The sequence below is a fragment of the Chelonoidis abingdonii genome, chromosome 4 (genome assembly GCF_003597395.2).
Source record: "Chelonoidis abingdonii isolate Lonesome George chromosome 4, CheloAbing_2.0, whole genome shotgun sequence".
NCBI lineage: Eukaryota > Metazoa > Chordata > Testudines > Testudinidae > Chelonoidis > Chelonoidis abingdonii.
The window spans coordinates 18115005-18132176 of NC_133772.1; the positions used below are offsets into that span (position 1 = coordinate 18115005).

The following is a 17172-nucleotide window of genomic DNA, read 5'->3' on the forward strand; positions in this document are numbered from 1 at the left end:
TAACTTTGAAACCTGGAAAGATACTAGAGCAAATTATTAAACAATCACTTTGTAACCACCTGGAGGATAATGGGATTATAAGGGACAGTCAGAATGGATTTGTCAAGAACAAACCATGGCAAACTAACCTAATGTCCTTCTTCGATAGCATTACTGACCTAGAGTGGATGGAGAAAGCAGTAGATGTGCTATACCTTGATTGTTTTTTTTAAGGCTTTTGACACATTCCCACATGACATTCTCATAAGCAAACTAGGGAAATGTGGTCCAGTTGAATTTACTATAAGGTGGGTCCACAACTGGTTGAAAGATCGTACTCGCAGAGTAGTTATCAATAGTTTGTTGTCAAATTAGAAGGGCGTATCTAGTGGGGTCCTGCAAGGATCATTCCTGAATCCGATACTATTCAATATTTTCATTAATAACTTGGATTATGGAATGGAGAGTATGCTTATAAAATCTGCAGATGACACCAAACTGGGAGGGTTTGCAAACACTTTGGAGGACAGGTTTAAAATTCAAAACTGGTCTGAAACTAACAAGATGAAATTCAATGAAGACAAGTGCACAAGGTTTAAATTAATGCACAACTACAAAATGGGGAATAACTGCCTCGGAGGTAGTACTGCTGAAAAGGATCTGGGGGTTACAGTGGACCACAAACTACATAGGAGTCATTAATGTGATGCAGCTGCAAAAAAGGCTAATATCATTCTGGGGTGTATTAACAGGCATGTTGTATGTAAGACACAGGATGGAAGTGTACAGCTCTACTTGGCACTGGTGAGGCCCTGACTTGAGTACTGTGTCCAGTTCTGGGCACTACAATTTGGGGAGGATGTGGACAAACTGGAAAGAGTCCAGAGGAGAACAACAAAAATGCTCAAAGGTTTAGAAAATCTATGAGGAAGGGTTGAAAAACCTGGGCGTGCTGAGGCTTGAGGAAAGAAGACCGAGGGGTGAGCTGATAACAGTCTTCCAATATCTTAAGAGTTGTTTCAAAGAGGACAGTGAACAATTGCTCTCCATGTCCACTGAAGGTAGGACAAGAAGTAACGGACTTAATCCGCGGCAAGGGACACTTAGAAAGTTTTTCCTAGTATTTAACCTACCTGTAAGGGTAGTTAAGCTCTGGAACAGGCTTCCAAGGGAGGTTGTGGAATCCCCGTCACCGGAGGGTTTTAAGAACAGACTGAATAAACACCTGTCAGGGATGATCTAGGTTTACTTGGTCCTGCCACAGTGCAGAGGGCTGGACTTGATGGCTTCTCAAGGGCCCTTCCAGCCCTATATTTCTAGGATTCTATCATGCAGTTTGCAGCAGAGACAAGGCCATAATAGCAAAAACAATCCAACTGGTCTCAACTGTCCTGGTAGAAGCTGTGTCAAAAGATGATCCTCAGTTCTTGATCACAAGAGTCATGGGAAAGGGGAACGAGATGGTCTTTCAGGCTCCAATCAAACTACAAAGCAAAAAGGGGTGCATTTTAATGCATCACATTTCCATGCTCAGGAAATATGTCTATTAAAATGCACCCCTTTTTTCTTTGGGGTTTGATTTGAGCCTGAGACACCAGCTTAGTCCCCCTTTCCTATACAGGGAACTTAACAAAATGATCCTTTAGCCCAGTTTGTGAAAGATCAGCCAGTGACTGTGCCCACGACGGATGTGTAAAGCCCCTCTCCCAACTCTTTTGTTGCCATCCACTTCCGTAAATACACAATTAAATTATCTTAATATCAGTTTTGTTGCAAAACATAGTGAAGAACATCCGCACTAAGGCAAGACCTCAGCCACTTCCTCATGCAGCTGCAGTGTCGATAGGGGAGAGCTCAGAGAAACGACACTTCCTAAAAATCCATTTCACTTTCCACGGGATATTCCAGCAATGCCCCTTCTGTGGGCTTGAAGACAGGCATGGAGTTGAGATTCCTGCTGCTGTTGCTCTGCATTTCAGGTAAGAGGAAGAATGCTGTGATACTTGGGGGTAACATGGACGTTCCATGTCAGGAGCAGGTGGGATCTGGGACTATATTTTCCCTGCTTGGTTTGTCAAACATGCTGTGAACTGTGCGAGAAACAGCACAGTAAGGAGCGTGAGGATCCCTGCCAGACCAATACCTCAAGTGAAGTAAATTGACACCAGAACGCTACTGAAGTCAATGTGGCTGCACCAATTTACACCAGATACTGGAAACTCCAGGCTCAATAGGTCAACATTTTTGAGCACCCACACATGTATCCCTGCAAAAATACAGGTGGAGATCTCAATTTTATTATTAATTTGCAATTTTTGGAGATAGATTCTGGGCCAGATAATCAGATGGCATCATCTGCCATCACGAATTGGCATCATTTAAAGTCAATGGTTCGATGTAGATTTACAGCAGTTGAATACCTGGCCCATGGGTGTCCAGTTTCCATTAGAAGCCAATTATTGATGTGATAGATCAAGGCCTCTAATTGTTTATTTTAGTCACTAAAATGTCTCCTTGGATTAAATTCTGATTAAATGCTTTTGTGGGCCTGTGATGACTTTTTTGCATAGACTGTAGGGTGAGCAGGGCACTTTCCCATTAGTTAGGCACAAGAGGAGCCTTAAAAATATCTGAAGGAAATTCCCCCTATCAAAATAAATGTACAGGAAGTGAGAATTTCCTTTGGGAGGCATCAGGGAAACCCAAATTTGGAGTACAAAACTGGCTTAAGCCCAGTGGCAGCAGTTCTACAATATTTCAAAGCACCCCTCAGGCAGAGCTCTACAGAAAATGGTGTTATTGTGTAAGTGTGACTGCATCTCTCTCCTCGACCCTCTCCACCTTTCTTGTGTCACTTGTCCTCTTAAGCCCCTGCTAAGCTCACTGCAGGATAAGACTATAAACTGTACCTATGTGTTTGTACAGCCCCTAACATAATCAAGCCTTGATCTTCTGAATCTCTGGACACTTGCATAATTTAAATATAAAATAAAAGCTACAAGAGTTCTTCCCAAGTGCAGGTCTAGTGACTACTAGTCAGGCAATTCCTTTTCTTTTGGGTACTCGCTTCCTGCTCAATACAGAATTCTCCCTTCTCTCTCAGTAAAACAAACATTCTCTCACACACATGTCCAGAAAACGGCACAGCAGCCATAGGAACTCAGCTGTAACCATTAGGGAACCAGTTCTGATCTCCCATCTGCATAATTATTTTGACATCAAGGGATTTATTTCAGATTTGTGCTGGAGAGAAAGGAAGCAGAAGTAGACCTTTGTTCCATGAGGCAATTCCCAGGCACTGAGACAAAACGGCCAGATTTTCAAAAAGTGCTAGCATCCACCACTAGCACTGTTCAAAAACTTTCTCTCAACACTGTTTTTGATGGAAAATTAGGTTTTCAACTAAAAAAAGTGTTTGCTCTTCATGGAAATTTCAACTTTTCACACTCACAAACTGGGGATGTGTTGTTAAACCAGTGTAGCTGCACCAGTGCAAGCCCCTACTGTGGACTTATTTCACAAGGGCGATATCCAGCTATCCCGGTATAGCTACACTGGCAGCAATGTCCCCTGTGTAGACAGGCTGTAGCTGCATACAGCTCCAGTCAATCACCTCAATCCTCACTGCTTGTTTCTTAAAGCATTGAAATCTGTGCACCATTACGCAGGGCTCTGCTGACCAGCAATGGTCCATGGACTGTCCCTTGAGAACTGTTGAGGGCTTCACTTTGGCAGCCATTGCATTGTTCGCTTTGCTGGGGCATTACATCCCTTTCCCTTCCCAGCCTGGGTTGGTCTTGTCTATTTAGATGGCGTGTAGGACTGGTAAGCGATTAAACAAATTAATTGCGATTATCTGCACAATTAATCGCACTGTTAAACAATAATACAATACAATTTATTTAAATATTTTTGGGTGTTTTCTACATCTTAAAATATTTTGATTTCAATTACAACACAATACAAAGTGTACGCTGCTCTGTAATAAAAAAATAAATCTACATTCATAAGTTACACTTTCCTGATAAAGAGATTGCACTACAGTACTTGTATGAGGTGAATTGAAAAATACTATTTCTTTTATCATTTTTACAGTGCAAATATTTGTAAACAAAAATAATAATATAAAGTGAGCGCTGTACACTTTGTATTCTGTGTTTGTAATTGAAATCAATATATTTTAAGATGTAGAAAACATCCAAAAATATTTAATACATTTCAGTTGGTAGTCTATTGTTTAACAGTGCGATTCCTGGGCAGTTGCAGAGTGCCTGGTACGATTCGGCCCCATTCTTGTGTGGCCTCTCAGCATTACTGCAATAAATAGGATTGATACGGATACACGTAATAAAGGAATGAGCAGAAATCTTTCTGGCTAGCTTCATTTTTCTTCAGTGGTGGAGCAGTCAGCTTCACCCAGCTAGAGATGTGTCCTAAATTATTAGAAATTGAAATAGTGGTTTACCCCCTAGAAACGGGAACGATCGTGACACTGGAAAGGTCAGATGTTAGATGGGACAGCAAAGTTCCTAAAGTCACAGAAACGAGAGATGGAAAAGATCTACTGGAATATCCAAACCATCTCTGTGTTAGTGCAGCAGAGAACTATCCAGCTCAAAGATCTGTGCTCAACTGTCCAGCTTTTTCATTGAGGAGAGATTTAAAAAAAAAAAACAGGCCTGATTCTGCTTTCACTTATACCAGGGTAAATCAAGCGCATGACCTATCTTCTGAGAGCTGAATATTTAATGTGACTTACCACTGTTATTATGGCTGATGCTGCAATGAGTTAAGATTTGGGCTGGTTTATTTCCAGCTCTCTACATGTAAATAGATAGAGATGACACAGGGACTTTAACCACCAGAGAGATTGAAATGTTACAAATAAACAAAGAACATGGGAATACACACTGAAAAAACACACTGTGTGCAGAAGACGCTTGCAGGAGATATTCCAGGATATGTTACTCCAGGCAGGTGTTAGGAACAGGGCCGGATTAACTCTCCTGTGGGCCCAGGACTATTAGATTTTGTGGGGCCCCTGGTTACAAGTCTTTTTGCTAATTTAAGACAAAATGATCACAATTATGGCATTGAGGTTATTAACGCTATACTACACTTGCCTTTTAATTAACATAAGGCCATTCTGTGGTTACATTTCAGTCTTAAAACATGTAGAATATAGTTAAGTTAATTCAAAATAGCCTACTTCTTACCTTAGAACAGCTGTTACATTAGTTTCTTTCTGGGAAGGAGTTTGCAGGAGGGTGGTCCAGGCTGGGGCAGAGTGACTGGGGTGCAGGAGAGGGTGACGGGTATGGGATCTGGGAGGGAGTTTGGTGCAGGAGGAGATTCTGATCTGGGGCACGGGGTTGGGGTGCAGGAGAATGTGTGAGATGCAGGCTTTGGCCAGGAGGCGCTTACCACAAGCAGCTCCCAGCCAGCAGCGTAGCAGGGCTCAACTGCCTTCCTGCCTGCCATAGCCCCACAGTGCCTCCAGAAGCAACCGGCTGCTGGTACATCTCTGCACACCCTTGGAGGAATAGGACATCATGTTTCCATGTGCTGCCCGCACCCGCAAGCACCGCCCACACAGCTCCCATTAGCCAGGAACCAGCCAATGGGAGATGTGGGGACAGTGCTGGGGGAGGGGCAGCATGTGAGGCCTCCTCCACGCCCCTACATCCCCCAAAAGGGGCTGCAGAGATGTGTCAGCAGCTGGCCACTTCCAGGAGCAGCTTGAGGCCATGGAATGCCGGCAGCCATCCTGAGCCCTGCTGCGCCAGGCCCCACTTAGCCTGGGGCCCTGGGCTGCAGCCCCTAAAGTTCCTGCATTAATCCAGCACTGGATAGAAGAATGATTTGTAATTGCCCCTTGTACTGATTCTTCTCCATTCTTCCCAGGCTCCAGTTCTTGGGATGTGTTTGGTCCAAGCACTTGAGTGCAGGACAGAGGGGGCAGCAGGCAGCCTTGTTCCACCTCAGCTCTTACTGAGCAGGTTTGGTGTTTTCCAGGTTTCGAGGCACAAGAGTTTGACGCAGTGGTGAGCAGAGCGGAGGGGCAGAGGCTCATTGTTGAGTGTCACTACAATTACTGGGACTACAGTGCAACACCGAAAACCTGGTGCCAGCTGAGAGATGAGAAATGCTTTCCATTAGTTAGCACCTCTTACACATCAGATAGATACCAGAACAAGGTTACATCTGGAAGAGCCACGATAGAGGATGACACCGGCAATGCGATTGTAACCATCACCATGGAGAAGCTGCAGGTGCAGGACTCCGGCGTGTACTGGTGCGCGCGCTATTACCTGCCCAGTACAATGTATCCACTAAAGACAATTAAATTGGATGTTTCCAAGGGTGAGTTAATTTCCTCTCAGGAGAACTGTCTTTTTCACTGACTAGAATCCCAATTCCTTCCCCTACTTTATCATCTCTCCCCTGCCTGTATTGATTCCTCCTGACTGCCCACAGAAACTGTCACCCTCATCTCCTCTCTCCTGTCTCACACTGTGAACTGCTCTGAAACACCTCAGCAATTCAGCCAACAGACCATTCCTGCTTCCTCTTAGAATAGTCTTTTCTTGTTTTCCCCTCTAATGGCTTCCTGGGGAGAGGGGGACTGTCAATTTATATTGTGAAGTTTATTTATGTAAGAAGCAGATTCTGAGGGGGACATTTTAAAGTGCTCAGTTCCAACAATCAGGGCCAGATTTCCAAGAGCTCAGGACCCGGAGTGCACCCCACACACTGAGCTCTTCGGAGAACCTGGCCTGGAAAGGATCAGTAACTTCCCTCATTCTGCAAGACTTTGGGATGATCAAGTGCAAAGACAACAGCCCAAACAGTTGATTTTTGTGGCAAACAAGACCAAATATACCAGTTCACATTCACCCCTCCTGTAACTCAGCTGAAGCCAGTGACTGGAGCTACACCAGGGAAGAATTTGGCTCATTGGGCATATGACACTCATAGGAAATGTACCTCATTGTACCTCTCAACCTGATCATACTAACCAGTTTTTGTCTTTTCCAGAAGTCCAAGAATACGATGCTATTGAGGGGCAGAGTCTCTCTGTCCAGTGTCCATACAACATACAGGATTACAAAGGGGTGAAGAAAGCCTGGTGCAGAAGTACAGTTCAGAAAGGATGTGATGTCTTGGTCAACACTGGTCACAGATCCTACAGATATCAAAACTGGGCTCAGAAAGGCAGAGCCAGGATACATGACGACACCCAGACAGGGATTGTTACTATCACCATGGAGAATCTGCAGGCAGACGATGCAGGGGTGTACTGGTGTGCATACTACAAGCCTCCCAGGCTTTACAGAATAATTGAAGTTAAACTGGCTGTTACCAAGGGTGAGCTATGAAAAATTTGAATTTTTGGTTAGCTAGAAACAAATTGACAAAATCTAACATGAATTCATTGACTATTTCAGTTGACCCAAACCTGCTTTTTTCAACAAATTGTTTCAGTCCAAAAATTTCATCCTGCTATAATCATAATACATGTGATTGAATGCACAGTCTGGGAGCCCTCATACTTCATGGGAGACCTGCAGGGATGTGCAGTAATGGCTCTAGAAACTGTTGCTGTATCATTTTTTTGCATGTTTCTAAAGCTTTGTTTTTTTAGTTTGTGTCCTCATTACTGTGGGGAGCTGTTCACTGGTGATGCTAATGGCCTGAGTCTCACATGCTGGTGGCTGGCTTTGTCTAGGATTGTTACACGCTTCTTGTTACATGAGAAGCTTTGCAATACAGAGCAACCTCCCCATCATACCATTTGCTTCTCTCAGTAGCAACAGTGTGAACGCTAGTGTACAAGGCTCAGGTGGCCACCCAGCCTTTTAACTACTGTGTTTTTTAGCTTGCTCCAAGTAGGTCTGCATGACACAGTGCTCACAGCACTGCCAGCTTGTCTCCACCAGCCCTGCACCAGTGGTAGCTAGCCCTGGCGGGAAATGTTATGGGATAAAGGCTGGTGTAGACAAGGCCTGAGGTGTTGAAATTGTGTTTGTATTTGCAGCTACAACTACAAGTGTCGTCCCAGTTACCTCAAGCACAGGTCACACCAGCCTAATCCTTAGCACGGCTAGTGCTGGGGTCACCCCAGCAGACATCAGGTAAGGCTCCACCCCTTTCTCTAAGACAGCCTCTGTGTTCACACACCTCCAAGGGGTTGTCAGCGGCTGATCCAACATGTTCATCTTTTCAGAGAGAAAGCAGCAGCCTTTCACAGTGGCACTGAATGCAATAGGCCTCCTTTAAAAGGTGCCAGATTAGTGCCCACTTCCCACCTGCCACCCAGTGTTAAATGGCACATGATAAAATGGGCAGATGAAATCCAGGCCCCATCTCATTTGAGAATTTACCAGTCTTGTCACCATATTATCATTAACGCTTGCACCTGCTGCTTTCTGGAGCAAGAGAAATGACATTAAATTTGGATGTATTGAATTCAAACAGTTCCCTGCATCAGCCATTTTAAAAGCAGAGCTGCCCCTTCTCATTCCTGACACCAGCCAGTGGCCATTGTGCTCAGTGGAAGCTATGGAAGCCCTATTAAATATTTCTCCAGTGATGTATCACCTTCTTCTATTTACTGGTTTATTCAATTTAGGTTTGTTTTTCTTTGTGAGGTCTGTCATTTGTATTGTGGTGGCACCATGGACCAGCACATCATTGTGCTAGGTGCTGTATAAAACAGAACACAAAAGACATTCCCTGCCCACAAATAGCTCAGAGTTGGGTTTCAGAGATTAGCTTGTTTTCACAGGGCCACAGAGAGAAGTTCAGGATCTTACTCCATGTGTCAAATGGCACAGACAGGGTTTAGCATTAAAGGAAGTAACATGATGAGAAAAAGTCACGTAGGTGTGTGAGCTATCCCAGGCCCTGGTCTGACAGCCCTTTGGGTGTGTGCTAAGAGCTTTGGGAAGCATTGCACCTGCACTGTGTAGGTCTGTTGAACACATACTGCCATTGCTTCCTCAGCCTCTTGAATGAGAGAAACTTCATCATCCTCGGCGTGGTCCTGGGAGTCTTTATCCTGGCGCTTATAGGCTTGGTGATATTGTGCACCCGGAAATCCAAGCAGCTGAAGACAAAAGGTAAATGGAGAACTGATGGGGCCTACACAGCCCAGCTTTCACTACACTGGGTTCCCTATTTCTCATTTGCTCTAACTCGGAGTGAATTCAGCCCCACTGCCTGATTCCCAATGGGCAGCCCTGGACAAGGTAGAGGGCAGGCACAGCTTGCCCATCGCTGTCTTCTCCCTGTGTGCCCTTACACTACAGGGAGCATATTTAGAATTAAACCGTCTCCATGGCCCAGTCAGGGCTTGGCCTCTGTTTATGCTGTTTGTTTCCTTCTTTCCATTGCATTCAAGCTGACACTAGCCTAGGCATTTTCACTTTTGTTTGTAGCTGGTTTCTCTTGCTAGTGCCGCTGCACTAGCCCACGGCTGCACATTTGGGTTACAAACGCTGCACGGGAATGTTCACATGCAGGCAAATTATTTTGACACAAATTAAAAAAATCTTCCTAAAAACGTCCTATTAATAATAATTTTAGCTTAAGAAAACCTAAATTTTGAGCCTGAACTACCTAAGTGTCCTTCAATCTTTGTAAAAGTGCTTTGAGATCCTTGAATAAAAGTTTTGTACATGTGTGCAAAATGGTTTGGTTTTTAAAAGGGTACAATAGCATTTGTAGGCACAGAAAGCAATGAGTGATGCAGTCAAATCTCGTGTGTCAAGGCATAGGCTGACTGCCCCAAGGGTTCGGAAGGAGTTCTTTCCCCTAAATACACATTGTGAAATTGGACACATGCATCATGGATTTTATTTTTAAATCTTCTAAAGCATCAGACTGCAATCATTGATGCAGAAAATACCAGATTAAAAATAATTTACCAGACCCACATCCCTAAAACTTCTCACACGATATTTCATAAACTCAGCCATGCTATAATTCCCAGGGTGGAATTGTAAACTAGGCAGAACCTGCTCACTGGATTCAGTGTAGTTTGGTCCCCACTATTACAATCTTCACTACCATTACTACGGCCAATCCATTCTGTGGCTTTCACCTATGCCGTGATGACATGAGAAATGCTCAGGATTGAGGGGATCTTGTCTTGTCTTTATGAAAAGGTGATGGACAAGCTGAAGCCATCTATGAAGAACCCAGGAACGACACAGTGGTAAGTGAAGCTACTGGAAACATGAAAGCAGTAGCTGGAGGTTCCCAAACTGCAGTCTGTGGAGAGCTGGCTGGTCATGTGGTGCTTTCTTCTCTTTATTTTCACTTGCTAAACTGCATTCAAAGAAAGTTGAAATACTTTCTTAATGTTACTTTTCCACACAGGCAGTTGTAGTTGCCACAAGGATTTTATCTGATTGCAAGTGAAGGGGAGGGGTGGTTTGTTTAACTGTGAACAGGAAGGGTGTCAATGAGACAATTTCTGTACAAAAATGTGAGCTGCACTCTGGTAACGTTTGGGAACCCCCTGCAGTACAGTGTTAAATGCAGTACAGAGAGAAAGAACAGTCTTTTCCCATAATGGAGCATTTGCTGTAAAGTGGAAAGAAATGGCACCATAAGGCAGAGAGGATGTAGGAGTGAAATCATGCACTGCTGTTTACTTAAATAATCACTTTAAATTTCCACTCTCCCTCCACGCTGACAAGAGAGTCGTGTGAGGATGGAAACGCCATTTCATGAAGGATTGTGAGATTTCAGCGTTTCACAATGGAACCCAAAAGATTTCAAAATTCTCTATGAATGCAAACATTTTTAAAAAAACATTTCTAGTCAACAGAAACATTTCATTCCATTGTCAACTTAAAATGTTATATTAAAAATACAAAATACAAAATTCCAGATGAAAAGTCTTTTCAAAAGGAAGATTTGAAACAGTTTGTTCTTAAAATGTCAAAATGGGCCATTTTGAGAGTTTGAATTTTTTTCCCCCAAAAAAATAATGTTGGCAAAATAGACATGATTTCACAAAGCTATTCGATTTCAAAAGGAACAGCATTTTCCGATGGAAAATGCTTCCACCGAAGTGTTTTCAGCCAGCACTAGCTGACAGTGCCACCTGTTTATAATGGACTTGGAGGCAAAACGTTGGGCTGGTGTCTATACAAAACAGGAACCCAAGCCCCATATTGGTTCGCAGTGGTGTGGACTGGAATAGAGCATGCTGATTTGGAATAGATTGGATCAGACTACGCAAGAGTGGAATGGAATGAACTGAATAGAACAGACTGGAATGGACTGGATTGGATCAGTAATTATTTGTATGGTGCTTTGTGTTACGTGCTTTGCAGACAAAGGCACAGGACATCTCTGCTCTGAAGAGTGGGCAGAGAAAGTAGATTGAAAATTGAGCTGGCCTAAAATGAATTGAGATTGATTGAAAATGGAACAGAATGAAAGGCTGGATTGGATTTGACTAGAAAGAACACATAGGAATAGGCTGAAATGAATCGGGTTTGAATAGAATGAGCTCAACAGCTTAACAGAGGCAAGAGGCTACAAAATTCGGATGTCCTATGATCCATTTGAGTCCTGCTGACTTGCCAGCAATTGGCTATGGCCCCTGAACTCTTTGCATTCTTTTCACCTTAAAAAAGCCCAAGATTAACTTTCCCCCCGGGGCTTTAAAACACCTGGATGAGTGAGGGAACAGCAACAGGAAACACTGCTGGAAATACAGTGAAGCGGAGAGATTCTAGGAGCATTTGGGATGCAACAGGGTTAGAAGCCAATGTTGAAAGGATGGGGTCATAGGAGGTATCTGGCAAGGAGAGTGAATATGGTTCACTCTCCTTCCAGCTTCTCCACAACAGAGAGTAACATGCTGTGTTGGTCTTTTTCTCCCAACCTGAGTAAATCTTGTGCTTTTGGTATCAGCTCTGCTCTCGCTGAGAAGTGTTTTCTTTTTCTGTGCGCAGTCTCAGGGCTTCAGCAACGTGTACGATCCCAAGGACAACAAACAGGAGATGCCACAAGACCTAAAATATGCCACCTTGGCCTTTAAATCCAGACCTAGTCCCAGGGAATCTGTCTACGCCAATATCACGCCAAGTCGAGCTCTGGAGATACCCCACACCAGGTCTCCCACTGAGCCTGTGGAATACGCCAGCATTTCACTCAAGCCATTAGCATCAGGCGCCAAATCATGATCTCAAGAACCCTGAATAGCCCAGCAGTGAAACAGAAGAGACTGAGCTGGAACACTGCTGAGAGGGAAGCGTGTGTGCATGCTAGAGAAGAAGTCTTTGCTATGTTCATATTTAACATGTATATTTAAAGACCTGCCTCAGGTCAGAGGCTTGCAGAAAAATTTATCACTGGCAATTGGGTAAAATGCAGCTGCTTTTGGAGAAACAGCACAGGAAGATCAAGAGAACGAAGGACACTCCTCAGGACTCAGGCTGGGGGAATATGGACAGGCATTGTCATCTCAAACCCACGCAAACGTTGTATGTGTAGGATTCTGACTCAGATGTTACAGGGTTCTGCTTCCCCTTGGGAGAGTGACAGAGAATGAGTGGGGTGGAGGGGAAGGGGAATAAATATACTGATGATGTGTGAACTGCATCATGTTTTGCTGAGTGTAACTCAATACATAGCTTGAGAGTATTTGCAAGGGAGCAACATGTAAGTATTAATCACCATCATCACGGTCTCTAACCTAGAATGACTATACTGTACCAACCAAGCCGCAGAACAGCCTCTCAGCTGCAAAAATGATATATAGCGTGCACACACACACAGGGTGACCAGATGTCCCGATTTTATAGGCACAGTCCCGATATTCAAGGCTTTGTCTTATATAGGCACCTATTATCCCCCACCTCCTGTCCCGATTTTTCACACTTGCAGTCTAATCTATTCTGCACTAACGTGTCTATAGGGTGGTCATGCAAATGCCTAAGCAGCTCAAGTGCAGTGACCTGCGCGTGTGTGAGGGAGACAGGGACAACAGGATTTTGGAATAAATTAAATGTTGGTTATCTTGGTGTGGCATCACAACAGGATCGTCTATTTAGAATGAAAAAATAGAGTGTACGGGCGTCTGGGTGGGGCCTCAGAGCTGCATGTCTGTTGGGTGCATGTGTCTCTTCCTTTATGGGAACAGGTTAAATAGGGCTGCCATGGCTAATGATAGTGGTGAGTCTTGAAAGCTGGATCCCGTGGTGATCCCAGCTCTAGTGCTGAACTTGTGCTCAGTGTTTGTCCAGAGGCTCAGGACATACGTGCAGTCTCTATGGCCAGCTCACTGAAAACAGGTAGTCACCTGCCACATTCAATGCATTTATAGATGCCTCTTCCACACTGTGTGTTGGCACAGGCCTCTGACTCACCATCCCACCCCTGAATGCCCTGAAGGAGTGGCCAGTCATTCTCCGGCTGGGAAAGCCCTTGGGTTACTCAGCACCTCTGGCTGCATTGCTGACCTTCCCAGGCTGGCTACTCAAACCAAGGCAACAGGGAATAGAGACAGCATGGGGAAACCAAGAAAAGAATGTTTGAGTGAAGAAAAGAGATGAGACTGCACACATTCACCCAGAAGAAGGAAGGGCAGGGGAGAATAGGGGAGTTTTCCGAACAGAAGGGTCCCCCCATTGCTCTAGCTGAGAGGACAGGCAGACGAGCAGGTAAGAGGAAGTGCTAGATGAAGCAGCTAAATTGCAAGGAACGTGACAGAAAATAGAGGAAGAAGGATGAGCACAGAGGGCAGATTTCAACACAGGCCCAAAATGAGAGAGGAAGTGGCAACAATCACTAAGGCTAAATAGTTAAGGACTCAAGTGCGCTGGGTGACTCAGAGGGTCATGCTGAGACTCCAAGAATTTTAATTTATAGATCAGTGGTGCAAATCTGAACCAGGTGGGTAATGTCCAAGAGCAGAGAGCTGGTCAGTGAGTGATGTGAAATGAGTTTGCTGAGTCTTAGCCCACTTCCCAATGGACAGAAGTGTCCACTTCCCAAAAAGTTCTGGCATCATATCTGGCTGTCCAACACAGGTGACAGATTGAATGGGCCTCAACTACCCCTCACTCCAAAAGTAGGTCCCTGCTCTCTTGAGGTTGCTGAGGGGAAGCCTACACTACCAATCTTCTGAGGATACATAACTGACTACATGCATCCGATGAAGTGGGTATTCACCCACGAAAGCTCATGCTCCAAAACTTCTGTTAGTCTATAAGGTGCCACAGGACTCTTTGCTGCTATAACTGACTTTGGTTTTCTGGCTAACAATCAGGCACCTTTTGCCAGCAATAAAGTAAATGAAAAAGAAAGCAGAGCCTGATTCTCCACCACTATGCCCCTTGTTCAGCCATTTTCACTAGTACAATGCAGGTGGAAAATGCTACTCAATCAAATACCAACACAAGATGTGATCCCTTTTCATGCATAAAGAAGAGTCAGAAATATAACTGAGACAGGAAGCTCTACAGGGCCTAGGGATGGGCAGGATCTTCAATTATCAGGAATGAAGGGAGTAAACTGATAGCAGGAATTTGCTGTAAACAGAACAAGTCAAACATTTTTTATGATGGAAGACAGCCTTTATTGGTCAACAATAGGCATGTTTGTGAAAAAGCATCCAGTTTTGTTGAAGATGCTCATGTTTTCATGGAAAAACTGGGGGAGTGGCGGGGGGGAACAACAATTTTTGTTGTTGTTTTAGCAGAGAAATTTTATACAGTGTGACAGACCCAGGCCAGTGTGGTACAGGAGTCTGGTAGAGGGCAAATATACTGGTCACTGGATGAGTAGTTTTCTGTTCCCTGAGTGACCAGAGCAGGGGCTGCATTAGAGTAATCAGGAACCTGCTAGAACCAATACAGGCAGACAAGCTGATTAGATCACCTGCAGACAATCAAAGCAGGCTCATCAGGGCACCTGGGTTTAAAAAAGAGCTCACTCCAGTTAGGCGAGGAGGAGCTATAGGAGAGGAAGTGCGTGTAAGGAGCTGGGAGCAAGAGGCACAAGGAGCTGAGAGTGAGAGGGTGTGCTGCTGGAGGACTCAGGAGTACAAGCCTTATCAGACACAAGGAGGAAGGTCCTGTGGTGAGGATAAAGAAGGTGTTTGGAGGAGGCCATGGGGAAGTAGCCCAGGGAGTTGTAGCTGTCATGCAGCTGTTACAAGAGGCACTATAGACAGCTGCAGTCCACAGGGCCCTGGGCTGGAAACCGGAGTAGAGGGCTGGCCCGGGTTCCCCTCAAACCTCCCAACTCCTGATCAGACACAGGAGGAGCTGATCCAAACTGTGGGGAAGGTCACTGAGGTGAGCAAATCCGCTAATAAGCGTAGGACCCACCAAGGTAGAGGAGGAACTTTGTCACAATAGATATATATAAATTTCCTGACCCACTACAGTTGTAAATCACATTGTGCCCAGGAAGAACAAGTTTCAGGGAATTACAAAAGAAAGTACAAAAATATTTGCTAAAAACACTAAGCTAGACAATAATTGAAGACTTTGAACTAGAACTGACTATGGGGTGTACTTGCAGGGAAGTAGATGTTTCTGATCAACATGAAGCTAAACTCCTACCTGTTGTACTGAAAATGGAGCTCTACATAGAAGGAATGAATCCTATAATGTACTTGTGGTCATGGTAGAGGACTGTTTCTTTATATCCTATCTAGAACAGAGAGGGAGAAAGAGAAAGGCTTGTGCATAGAGGATATATCTGCAGTCCTACCACCTCTGGGTGTGATGCTGTCAGTTCCTATGACGCACCCCATAATGCTTTATAGAAATATGCTTATGAGTGTAAACATGACATGACAACTGGAATATGTTTTATGCCATGTAACATATCTTTGCAAAGGTTATGATCTACTGAATATATTCATTGTATTGGTATATCTGTATCATTTTTATATCTTAAGTTATGAGCGTTGGCTCTATGCTTGTATTTAAAGTGTTTGCTGTAGGAAGCACATAAGGCAGATTTGGTAAACATAGTATGAAGGGGTTATCCAAGTAATTGAGAGTACTTAACTAGCAATGACTTTGGGAGATGCCAATCCACATCTGAGTTTTCCTGGGAACGTTCAAACTAACGTGAACAATGGCATTGACCTGCAAAAAGCTGAATCATTCATAGACGTGTGACTTGCCCAGGTGGCTACAGACTCCACCTTGTTGTGGTGATTTTGCAGAGGAGAACAAAGAGATTTTCGCTCACAAGAGAGAGAATATAAAAGGCCTTGGAAACCCTCCATTCTGTCTTCAGATGGCTCAGAAGATAGCCTCTCCACCCCAAAGAGATGCCTGAAGGAAACTGGAACAAAGGACAGTAACTATGGGGGCGTGAGTGATTGCTGGACCCAGACTAGGAAGGAATCTAGTCTGTGAAAGAAGCTTTTTGTAACATCTCTGAGGGTGAGATTTACCTGCATTTAGTTTCTTACTGTATTAGGCCTAGACTTGCGTGTTTTTGTTTTATTTTGCTTGGTAAATCACTTAATTCTGTCTGTTATTACTTGGAACCACTTAAATCCTACTTTTTATATTTCATAAAATCACTTCTTGCTTATTAATTAATCCACAGCAAGTATTAATACCTGGTAGAGCAAACAGCTGTGCATATCTCTCTAAGTGTTATAGAGGGCAGACAATTTATGAGTTTACCTGGTATAAGCTTTATACAGAGTAAAATGGATTTATTTGGGGTTTGGATCCCATTGGGAACTGGGTATCTGGGTGCTAGATACAGGAGCACTGAAGCTGTTCTCAGTTAATTCTGCAGCTTGTGGGGGACATGGTTCAGACCTGGGTCTGTGTTTGTAGCAATCTAGTGTGTCTGGCTCAACAAGACAGGGTACTGAAGTCCCAAGCTGGCAGGGAAAATGGGCTCAGAGGTAGTCTCAGAACATCAGGTGACAGTCCCAAGGAGGTTTCTGTGACTCAACCCATCACAGCTCCTATAAGCTAAATAGCCTGGGGCTGAATCAGTACTTGGAGGAAAACCTCCAGCTAGAAGCAATGGAGGAGCTCAGATACCATGGTGACAGGCATCATGTGACTATCTAGCTTATTAGATTAGTTAACTCCATAGTTGGTTCTCTTCCAAGTCAGTACTGAATCAATGCCCCAGCATGGTGATGATGGGCCCTGTACCCGCTGGAGGTGCTGTCATTCAGAT

General features: G+C 44.2%; 1 protein-coding gene across 2 annotated transcripts; it reads left to right on the plus strand.

The window, feature by feature from the left end:
- Positions 1-1797: 1797 nt before the first annotated feature.
- LOC116817889 (uncharacterized) lies at positions 1798-16571 on the plus strand. 2 transcript variants are annotated; one of them, XM_032768373.2, is made up of 7 exons: positions 1798-1958; positions 5995-6342; positions 7018-7347; positions 8018-8114; positions 8986-9101; positions 10149-10198; positions 11955-16571. In XM_032768373.2, exons 1-7 carry the CDS (start codon positions 1919-1921, stop codon positions 12183-12185), a joined length of 1212 nt encoding a protein of 403 aa, XP_032624264.1. In that variant the 5' UTR covers positions 1798-1918; the 3' UTR covers positions 12186-16571. The 2 variants fall into 2 exon arrangements, with proteins under 2 accessions (XP_032624264.1, XP_032624270.1); XM_032768379.2 differs by having other exon boundaries at positions 7021-7347; positions 11955-12645.
- The last annotated feature ends 601 nt before the right edge of the window (positions 16572-17172 follow it).